The sequence below is a fragment of the Nerophis lumbriciformis genome, linkage group LG03 (genome assembly GCF_033978685.3).
Source record: "Nerophis lumbriciformis linkage group LG03, RoL_Nlum_v2.1, whole genome shotgun sequence".
In the NCBI taxonomy this organism is placed as follows: Eukaryota; Metazoa; Chordata; class Actinopteri; order Syngnathiformes; family Syngnathidae; genus Nerophis; species Nerophis lumbriciformis.
In genome coordinates, this window is record NC_084550.2 from 20,592,762 (window position 1) to 20,604,840 (window position 12,079).

Here is a 12,079-nt window from a genome sequence, read left to right on the forward strand (position 1 = left end):
TTTTGAGTTTCGAGTCCTTTCAAGTCATTTAACCACAGACTAATATATTTACACAGATTGTGTATGCTTTTAAAACGCTGTATTTATTTATTAAAACAAGTGCATTTGAAATTGCAGGGAAAAAGATAGTGCTGACATTGCACTTCAAAATAGCACTATTAACTAGTCATTTTAAACATGTAACTCATTCCTTTACAGAATAAACACATTTGAAAAAAAAACAAGTGCAACTGTACTTATTTGCACAAAAGTGTTAACATTGTATTTCCATGGCATATTGCATTGTAACTAGTTCCACAGCAGTTTCTATCCTGTTCTTACCTTATCTCATTGATCTCATCTCATACTGTATGTGTGTTTATGTGTGCGTACACATGAAAAACATAACAAATATATGAACATAACAATGAACAGAGTTGTACTTTTTAGATGTCAGGACCCTATGCAATATGTACACATATTCTTAATATAGTACCGGTATACATTTTAACTGACCTTTATTTGACTATGTTTGTCTTTTTGTAGGTGGCTAAAATACGCGGTGCTGCTGACTGCCGTCTAACGTTACGTTACTGTGTGTGATACATTGACTAACGTAACGTTATGTATAGGTACCTCATGAAACCCTGCTTAAAACAAAATCACTTGACAAAAAGTATGAATAAGGTAGCAAACTGCAGTGGACGCAACAGATTGCCGTGTTTGCAATGACGTTATAACCATAGACATCTTATAAGTAGACGCAGCATTGGTTGCAGTGACGTGAGCAATTTGGCCGCCATCTTGAAGTGCTGATGAGGAGCCGGCGAGCAGCCGAAACTGACAGATGACAGGTAGAAAACAAAGATGGTGGTGTTCACCATTTTCCTGCTCAAATGAGCGGACTGTTGAAAATAGGAATCGGGGGATTACTTTTCACAAGTGAGATTTAACATTAACGTACTATTGGTTGTATTTTATGAAAATAATATTACCACAGAGTTGAGAAGGATCAAAGATCTTCAATATTTGTATGTGAAAATCACAAAGAAATCTTCTGGGGGAAGATGACGCCCCTACAGGGGTTTGGTTTACAAACTTTCAGCCCCACCTAAAACAAAATTCACCAGCCGCCACTGATTATGATGCATTCTCATTTTAGGCAAAGTATAAGACAATACTTTCTTAACAGTATAATTGTAACCAGGAATCAGTCTTCAAGTAACAATATTCAAATACTAACATTGTTGGGTTGAACAGAATTTGGTTTTATTCTGAATCCAGTGAAACAGATTGGTGGTTTTAGCTGATATGAAGACTTTCAGGTGTTTATATATGTTTAAGTATTTGGCAGACGCTTTTATCCAAAGCGACTTACATAAAATAATACATATAAAACAATCACTGCAAACATTATCATTTAAGGGAAGAATGTAATAGAAAATATCAATACAAAGTGTCAAGACAGAATAAACTCTCTGCTGCTGAAGCAACAGAGATACAGTCTATAGGTCCCTAAGATATATAGATATCTAATGTATTCATACATTGTTTATGTAGGATACACGCATATGTATATATAACCTAATCATATTGTTTCTTCAATTTAAAAATAGATTACCGTTTTTTTCCCCCTTCTCTGGGATTATATTCCCAGTTTTGATCTCGGACGTCTGGTCATTTATAGTGTATAAGAATATTATATTACTGTTAAGCAAACTATGAATAATAAAACACGCCAAAACATGTGTCTGTTATCATGGCTACACGTATGACAAAAAAGGGGGTGAAAATCAGTCGTATTCAGTGAGGTAAAATGAATTAAATGCGCTGACAGTTCATTGCTCCTGCCAAATTAATTGCACTGAGTGGAGCGGATCACCACTCCAAGATGGCGGCCACGCGCCTCGTCTGCGCCAGTAGGCAGTAGCGCTCGATGCTGCGTCTACTTATAAGATGTCTATGGTTATAACGTTAGCAGTGAGTTTGCAGCCTCACTGATTTAACTACACAGCAAATAAAAGTCACGTTACTTAGCCAATAAACGTTATCTTACATTCAAAACTTACCCTTCTTTGTGCAACTTCAAATGTCGAACGAAGTTGGAAGTTGTTGCGTCTCCGTCTGTAATATTCGAACTGCGTGATTTGCATACCGCAATTCGTTTTTTGTTGACCAAGTCGTAGTTTTTATACCCGAACGAAACCAACTTTAACATAATTGTTTATCACTGGCACGTAGTTGGACAACTCTAGTTCATTGGTTGTCCTGCAATTTGATTGGATGAATGCTGTGTGATGAAAACAACATATATCTAATTTGATTGGCTGTTGTACTGACAGCACACCAGCTGACAGGAATAACACGCTGATAGACAGACGAAGAAAATGAAAAATACGGAGCGCTCCCAAATAACTTTTTAAGCTTTGGATTTTGGGGAAAGTGGCAAGTCATGTCAAGTCATGTCAAGTCAAAAGGCTCAAGTCCAAGTGAAGTCACAAGTCATTGATGTTAAAGTCTAAGTCGAGTTGCAAGTCTCTTCACATTTTGTCAAGTCGAGTCTAAAGTCATCAAATTCCTGACTCGAGTCCAAGTCATGTGACTCGAGTCCACACCTCTCGGAAATTGTGTTAGATGTAAATATAAACGGAATACAATGATTTGCAAATCCTTTTCAACCCATATTCAGTTGAATGCACTACAAAGACAACATATTTGATGTTCAAACTCATAAACTTTTTTTTTTTTTTGCAAATAATAATTAACTTAGAATTTCATGGCAGCAACACGTGCCAAAGTAGTTGGGAAAGGGCATGTTCACCACTGTGTTACATGGCCTTTCCTTTTAACAACACTCAGTAAACGTTTGGGAACTGAGGAGACACATTTTTGAAGCTTCTCAGGTGGAATTCTTTCCCATTCTTGCTTGATGTACAGCTTAAGTTGTTCAACAGTCCGGGGGTCTCCGTTGTGGTATTTTAGGATTCATAATGCGCCACACATTTTCAATGGGAGACAGGTCTGGACTACAGGCAGGCCAGTCTCGTACCCGCACTCTTTTACTACGATGTTTTGGCATCGTTTTGCTGAAATAAGCAGGGGCGTCCATGGTAACGTTGCTTGGATGGAGCAACATATGTTGCTCCAAAACCTGTATGTACCTTTCAGCATTAATGGCGCCTTCACAGATGTGTAAGTTACCCATGTCTTGGGCACAAATACACCCCCATACCATCACAGATGCTGGCTTTTCAACTTTGCGCCTGTAACAATCCGGATGGTTCTTTTCCTCTTTGGTCCGGAGGACACAACGTCCACAGTTTCCAAAAACAATTTGAAATGTGGACTCGTCAGACCACAGAACACTTTTCCACTTTGCATCAGTCCATCTTAGATGAGCTCAGGCCCAGCGAAGCCGACGGCGTTTCTGGGTGTTGTTGATATATATATTTTCGCCTTACATAGGAGAGTTTTAATTTGCACTTACAGATGTAGCGACCAACTGTAGTTACTGACAGTGGGTTTCTGAAGTGTTCCTGAGCCTATGTGGTGATATCCTTTACAACTAATGTCGCTTGTTGATGCAGTACAGCCTGAGGGATCGAAGGTCACGGGGCTTAGCTGCTTACGTGCAGTGATTTCTCCAGATTCTCTGAACCCTTTGATGATATTACGGACCGTAGATGGTGAAATCCCTAAATTCCTTGCAATAGCTGGTTGAGAAAGGTTTTTCTTAAACTGTTCAACAATTTGCTATCGCATTTGTTGACAAAGTGGTGGCCCTCGCCCCATCCTTGTTTGTGAATGACTGAGCATTTCATGGAATCTACTTTTATACCCAATCATGGCACCCACCTGTTCCCAATTTGCCTGTTCACCTGTGGGATGTTCCAAATAAGTGTTTGATGAGATTTCCTCAACTTTATCAGTATTTATTGCCACCTTTCCCAACTTCTTTGTCACGTGTTGCTGGCATCAAATTCTAAAGTTAATGATTATTTGCAAAAAAAAAAAAAATGTTTATGAGTTTGAACATCAAATATGTTGTCTTTGTAGCATATTCAACTGAATATGGGTTGAAAATGATTTGCAAATCATTGTATTCTGTTTATATTTACATCTAACACAATTTCCCAACTCATATGGAAACGGGGTTTGTATTTACGGAACCTGTGTGAGCCTGTGGCTTTACACTGTGTTACATATGTACACTATATTGCCAAAAGTATTTGGCCACCTGCCTTGACTCACATATGAACTTGAAGTGCCATCCCATTCCTAACCCATAGGGTTCAATATGACGTCGGTCCACCTTTTGCAGCTATTACAGCTTCAACTCTTCTGGGAAGGCTGTCCACAAGGTTGTAGAGTGTTTTTATAGGAATGTTCCACTATTCTTCCAATGGTCGAGAAGGCCTGGCTCTCAGTCTCCGTTCTAATTCATCCCAAAGGTGTTCTATCGGGTTCAAGTCAGGACTCTGTGCAGGCCAGTCAAGTTCATCCACACCAGCCTCTGTCATCCATGTCCTTATGGACCTTGCTTTGTGCACTGGTGCACAGTCATGTTGGAAAAGGAAGGGGTCCGCTCCAAACTGTTCCAACAAGAATCCGAATCAGAATACCTTTTATTGTCATTGTATGGAAACATTGAAATTGGACAGCAATCCAGCTCAGTGCTTTTAAAACAACCTACATAAATTAGTCATAAGACAACAAACAATAATAAAACAATTACACATTTTAAAACATAATAAAATGTTAAAAACATATTGCACAGTAGATCTCTATCAGAGGTAAGCAAGTTAATAAAGTGGTGAGTGTTCAGGTACGTGCAGTGTTTAGGGCAATAACAGCTCTAGGATAGAAACTATTTTTCAATCTATTTGTCCTTGCTTTAATGGTCTTATAGCGCTTCCCTGAGGGCAAGGGTTCCAGTCAGTGGTGACCTGGGGTGGGATGAGTCCCTGAGGATGCTGTTGGGAGCATGGAATTGTCCAAAATGTTTTGGTATCCTGAAACATTCAAAGTTCCTTTCACTGGAACTAAGGGCCCAAGCCATAATTCCTCCGCTGACCCCTCTCTGTCAGTTTACGTGGCCTACCACTTGGTGGCTGAGTTGCTGTTGTTCCCAAACTCTTACATTTTCTCATAATAAAGCCGACAGTTGACTTTGGAATATTTAGGAGCGAGGAAATTTCACGACTGGATTAGTTGCCCAGGTGGCACCCACTTGTGGCAGTCATGACAATATCAAACCAACAGAAGAAGTCTGGGGTTAAAGTCATAGAGAAGTTTCTTAAGCGCAAAAAATTATGACTAACATATGTATTATTATTTATTATTAATTTGGCTATTTATTTATTTTAGCACTAAAGAAAAAAAAATCTGCATATTTATGTATGAGTCCTTTCTTATTCAACATATTTAGCTTGTACTTATTTGATTATAATTACTGGATTGCAAAACATATTTTTAACCCAATTAGGTGAATTTACATAATCTACCACGGCACACTAGTGTGCCGTGGCACAGTGGTTGAAAAACACTGCTTCATTGAGTTTACAACCCCCTGGCGCTGTTTTGTACTGTTTTTGTACTTGTTTTGATAATGATTATTTATTTGCTTGTTTGTAAATGTTGCATATTATAAATAAAGGTTTATAAAAATCCAAAAAATAAATCAATAAAAATAAAATGGAAAAAAAAAGGAAGGGGGCTGTTCTCGGGTCAAGGTTTATAAAAATAAAAAAATTTAAAAGGAGAGAAAAAAAAGGAAGGGGACTGTTCTCGGGTCAAGATTTATAAAAATCTAAATAATAAATATAAAGGGAAAAAAGGAAGGGGGTTGTTCTCGGGTCAAGGTTTATAAAAATCAAAATAATAAAATAAATTAAAAAGAAGAAAAAAAAGGAAGGGAGCTGTTCTCGAGTCAAGGTTTATAAAAATCAAAAAAATTAAAAAGAGAAGAAAAAAAAGGAAGGGGACTGTTCTCGGGTCAAGGTTTATAAAAAAATTAATAAAATTAAAAAATTAAAAAGAAAAAAAAAAGAAAGGGTTTGGTCTCGGGTCAAGGTTTATATATATATATATATAAATATATATATATATAAAAAATAATTTAAAAAAAAGGAAGGGGATTGTTCTCGGGTCAAGGTATATAAAAATCAAAAAAATAAAATAAATAAAAAAGAAGAAAACAAAAGGAGACTGTTCTCGGGTCAAGATTGATAAAAATCTAAATAATAAATATAAAGGAAAAAAAAAAGGAAGGGGGTTGTTCTCGGGTCAAGGCGTATAAAAATCAAAATAATAAAATTAATTAAAAAGAAGAAAAAAGAGGAAGGAAGCTGTTCTCAAGTCAAGGTTTATAAAAATACAAATAAATTAAAAAGCCAAAAAAAAAGGGAGGGGGACTATTCTCGGGTCAAGGTTTATAAAAAAAGAAAAATAAATTAAAAAGAAAAAAAAAGAAGGTTGTTCTCGGGTCAATGTTTATAAAAAGAAAAAAGAAAAAAAGGAAGGGGACTGTTCTCGGGTCAAGGTTTATAAAAAAATTAAAAAAATATATTAAAAAGAAAAAAAAGGAAGGGTTTGGTTTCGGGTCAAGGTTTGTATATATATATATAAAAAAAAGAATAAGTAAAAAGTGAAAAAAAAGAGAGGGGGTTGTTTACAGGTTAAAATTTATAAAAATCAAAAAAATAAAATACATTAAAAAGAAGAAGAAAAAAAGGGGACTGTTCTAGGATCAAGATTTATAAAAATCAAAATAAATAAAAAGGGAAAAAAAAGGAAGGGGGTTGTTCTCGGGTCAAGGTTTATAAAAATCAAAATAATAAAATAAATTAAAAAGAAGAAAAAAGGAAGAGGACTGTTCTCGGGTCAAGGGTTATAAAAATCTAAAAAATAAAATAAATTAAAAAGAAAAAGTAAGGGGGCTGTTCTCGGGTCAAGGTTTATAAAAATCAAAAAAAGAAAAATTAAAAAGAAAAAAAAAGGAAGGGGGCTGTTCTCGGGTCAAGGGTTATAAAAATCTAAAAAATAAAATAAATTAAAAAGAAAAAGTAAAGGGGCTGTTCTCGGGTCAAGGTTTATAAAAATCAAAAAAAGAAAAATTAAAAAGAAAAAGAAAAAAAAGGAAGGGGGCTGTTCTTGGGTCAATGTCGATCACCGTCTTCCGCTGATCGCCCAGCTAATGTCAAGGAGAAATAACTGATCCCAGATCAGTGTCTATGTCTGCGTCACGCCCCCTCTCTCCTCCCGACTTCCCGCGCTGTTTGGCCTCGCGATAGCCTCGCCTACTGAGCTAATCAAAGCCCCGCTCGAAGAAGCGGATGCTGACATCGGTCATCATGCGAGGCTTCCACCGGACTCCCTCCGCCGAGCCTCCCAGGAAGACGCTCCTCCACCCGGACTACAACTTCCGAGGCGTCTCGCCAAGCACCGCATAAAGTCACGGTCAGCGGCCATTTTTTTTTTTTTTTTATTTTTTTTTTTTTGGGGCTACAGCAGGTGTGAGTCGATGGACGACAACTCGGAGCTCCGTCGAATTATCGAGAGCGCGTACTTCGGCTCGTCGCGGCGGCAAAGCGCCTCTATGACGGTCCAAAGTAACAGTGGAAGTGGTGGTGGAAGTTTGGAGGCGACGCCATCTTGGTCGCAGCTCTCCTCCTCCCCGACCATTTCTCAACAACATATAACGGCCACCGCGAAGAGCAAGGAAGGTACACTCGACAAGTCCCTCCCTGTCAACTGTCTGTCTTTGTAAACATCATAGTTTGTTAGTTAGTATCGAGCTAACGTTTTGTGGAAGTAAATAATACAAAAAAAAAATGGATGTCAAGTTCAAGGATGCCAAACGTCAGCTGTCACTTTTGTGTTGATGGCTAGTCTAAATAGCTTAGCTCGCATTCTCCTCTGCTAGTTGACATGAATTTATCTCCTTTTTTTCCACTGTCGAGCGTCATAATGACGACTTTGTTGTCGCCGTTTGTAAGTGTTGGATACTAAAATAACTTGTGTATATGCGCTTAAAACGTTACAAAGCCTCTGCATAGCTAGGCCATGACTTGTATCATGTATTGGAATTATAACGTCCATATTGTAGTGTTGGGGCTAGGAATCTTCAAAATAGGATCCCGGGGGCCCCATCAAGTCATAAAAATGGGGTCCCACTGTGAATTTTTGGGGTCCCCGCTTTTTTGTAACCCATCCAAAAAATTTATACCGCTTGTCCCTTTTGGGGTCGCCGTTTTACAAAAACAAATGATACATGTGTGCATTATCCTGTTACAACTCACATTCTATATTGGGTTTTGGAAAAGGGTTGTCATAGACGTTACTTAATTCATTATAAAAACAAACGCAGTATTTGGCGTCGATACAACTTTCGGCGAATCAAATTTAAGAAACGGTAACGTCCATATTGCAGTGTTGGCACAAGGAATCTTCAAAATGGGGTCCCGGGTGCCCCGTCAAGTCACAAAAATGGGGTCCCACTGTACATTTTTAGGGTCCCCGCTTTTTTGTAACCTATCCATCCATTTTCTACCGCTTGTCCCTTTTGGGTTCGCCGTTATACAAAAACAAATGATACATGTGTGCATTATCCTGTTATATCTCACATCCTATATCAGACCTGGGCGAATTAAGGCCCGGGGGCCACATGCGGCCCGTTAAGTATTTCAATCTGGCCCGCCGGACATTCCCAAATAATTTTTTTAGATCTTTAAGACGTAAACTGTAGCTGCTATTATGATGTTTTCAAATGACCGTAAGTCTTGAACATAGTATTTAAATGGTTGGAATCTGCGCTTTTGCATGATATACTAGTTACTATGGTAATTAATTAGTTACTATGGTAATCTAAGTCCCAGCAGCTCAGACGAGGCACCAAGCAGTGTGGGTGGGGAGCGTTTCCACAGTGTCAGCCTGAAATGTGGGTGTCAGGGACAGACGTGGAAGGAGATTTTCACAACAAAGTTCTAAAGCTTAGTGATATATCAGATTGTATATTGTATTTTTACCCTTTGCGTTCATATTTCGCTGTTTGTCGCATTTTTGGCACGTTTTGCTCGATTGTAAAATACGTCGTCAATATTCAGTGTTTTATCGTTCAAAAATATAAAATTCCATTCCGTGTTTTAAGGCGGTCTGTCAAAACGTTTTTAGCATTCAATCAGACATTATTGTGAGGTTTTGTATTAGTGTTCCTAAAAATAGATAGACAGGCTCTCAGACACACTTCTTTCTCTAAATTTGGCCCCCCAGTCAAAATAATTGCCCAGGCCTGTCCTATATTTTGTTTTGGAAAAAGGTTGTCATAAACGTTACTTAATTCATTTAAAAAAAATAAACACAGTATTTGGGATCGATACAACTTTCGGCGAATCGAAATTTAAGAAACGGTACCGGAAAGTGCATTACTTTGAAGTTGACCAATAATAAATAATTAATCATTTCACCCGGCAAATATACCCTATTTTCCACACTGCCGATGAATGGTTTATTTTTGATATTTTTATTTCATATATTAGGCGCACCAGATTACAAGGCGCATTAAAACCTCTAAAGGCCTTAGTGGCCACATACGTGGACAGCACCTTTTAGCTCTTATTTCCAAAATTGTGTACACTACTGAATTGGGGTCTTATTGCCGCTTATGTGGACACTTATACTGCTATCTGGTGGTGTCAGAAGAGTATAACATACCATGGAATTTGGAAAAAAAAAGTATAAAAATTAAAATTAGCATGTCACTACACATGAAGTACACATTTGTGTACTTATGGACTAAGTACATCATATCAAAAGATGATTTTTAGTTTGTATTCCTATTAGGGTCCAATAAGCCCAAATAGCAAAAATAAATTTAAAAAAAAGCATGTAAACAAACAGCTTGGGCCTTAAAAGTTTAAAGTAGGCACATTATTAATACTTTTTTCTTAAATGTAAGACATTTCCTTGTGGTCTACATAACATGTAATGGTGGTTCCTTGGTCAAAATGTTGCATAGATGATGTTTTACAGATCATCTTCAAGACGCTTTCTGACACTTTATCTCCTTTTTTCACTGTCGAGCGTCATAATGACGACTTTGTTGTCGCCGCTTGTAAGTGTTGGATACTAAATAACTTGTTTATATGCGCTTAAAACGTTACAAAGCCTCTGCGTAGCAAGGCCATGACATGCAGTGTTGGCGCTAAAGTCATAAAAATGGGGTCCCACAGTGAATTTTTGCGGTCCCCGCTTTGTTGTAACCGTTTTAAAAAAACGATGACACATGTATGCATTATCCTGTTATATCTCACATTCTATATTGGAAAAGGTTGTCATAAACGTTACTTAATTGGGGACGGCGTGGCGCAGTTGGGAGAATGCAACCTGAGGGTTCCTGGTTCAATCCCCACCTTCTACCAACCTCAAGCAAGACACTTCACCCTTGCTCCTGATGGGTCGTGGTTAGTGCCTTGCATGGCAGCTCCCACCATCGGTGTGTGAATGGGTGAATGTGGAAATAGTGTCAAAGCGCTTTGAGTACCTTGAAGGTTTAGAAAAGCGCTATACAAGTATAACCCATTTACCATTTAATTAATTAAAAAAAAAAAAAAAAAAAAGAAAATAAACGCAATATTTGGGGTCGATGAAACTTTCGGCGAATCAAAATTTAAGAAACTGTACCGGAAAATCGACCAATAATTAATTTGACCCAGCATATATACCGTATTTTCCGCACTGCCTATTAATGGTCTATTTTTAATATTTTTTGTCATATATAAGGCGCACTGGATTATAGGGTGCATTAAAAGAGTCATATAATTATTATTTTTTTCTAAATTTTTACTTTTTATTCGACCTCTTTTACCGTATTGTTTTTGCACTATCTTGTTCAGCTCATTCATTGTTTACTTTCTTTGTTTGTTTTGTTTTTTCTCTATGCTTTTTTTAACCTGTAAAGCACTTTGGTTCAATTTAAAAGTTGTCGTAAACGTGCTATATAAATAAAGTTGACTAGACTTGACTTGACTAAATGTTATGCACTTCCTTGTGGTCTACATAACATGTAATGGTGGTTCTTTGGTCAAAATGTTGCATAGATTGTTTTACAAATCATCTTCAAGACGCTTTCTGACACTTTATCTCCTTTGTTCACTGTCGAGTCAAAATGGGTTGACGCTTTCTGACACTTTATCTCCTTTGTTCACTGTCGAGTCAAAATGGGGTCCCGGGGACCCCATCAAGTCATAATTTTTTGTACCGGTAAGCGTTTTGAAAACAAATGATACATGTATGCATTATCCTGTTATAGCTCACATTCTATATTGTGTTTTGGAAAAAGGTTGTCATAAACGTTACTTATTTCATTAAAAAAAAGAAAAAAGAAAACAAACGCAGTATTTGGGGTCGATAAAACTTTCGTTGAATCAAAGTGCATTACTTTGAAGTCGACCAATAATTAATAATTAGACCCGGCAAATATACCGTATTTTCCGCACTGCCAATGAATTATTTATATATTTACATAAATATTTTTGATATTTTTTTTCATACATTAGGCGCACCGGATTATAGGGCGCATTAAAGGAGTCATATTAGGGTTCAAGGTTTTATTCGTCATATGCAGAGTACACCACAGTGAAATGCTTTTTTCCATGCTCTTCAGATATTGCGTACAGTGGGATCCAAACACTAGTTGCAGAATCTAATACACTAAATACAAAAAATACAAAAATTTGTATAGCTCTGATGTACATTAATTGCAAGACAATAAGTCCCAGTAGTTATCAGTACAAGTAGAAGTACAGTAGTCAAATACAGTACCAGTGCAATATCAAATAGTATAACAGTGTATACAATATATACAGTATAGGAAGTATATTATTATTTTTTTCAAAATGTAAAGTATTTCCTTGTGGTCTACATAACATGTAATGGTGGTTCTTTGGTCAAAATGTTGCATAGATTGTTTTACAGATCATCTTCAAGACGCTTTCTGACACTTTATCTCCTTTTTTCACTGTCGAGCGTCATAATGACGACTTTGTTGTCGCCGTTTGTAAGTGTTGGATACTAAATAACTTGTTTATATGCACTTAATGGA

General features: G+C 37.2%; 1 protein-coding gene across 4 annotated transcripts in view; it reads left to right on the forward strand.

Moving 5' to 3' along the window:
• Positions 1-7,068: 7,068 nt before the first annotated feature.
• Positions 7,069-12,079, forward strand: part of LOC133580780 (serine/threonine-protein kinase tousled-like 1-B) — a 58,358-nt gene continuing 53,347 nt past the window's right edge. For 3 of the 4 annotated variants that reach the window (XR_009812231.2, XM_061935007.1, XM_061935017.1), the window contains exon 1: positions 7,450-7,703. Coding sequence is in view for 2 of the 4 variants with exons in the window: in XM_061935007.1 (XP_061790991.1) it covers positions 7,502-7,703 (202 nt within the window). In the remaining 2 variants the exon portion in view is untranslated. The other variant, XM_061935023.1, reaches the window with a different exon arrangement.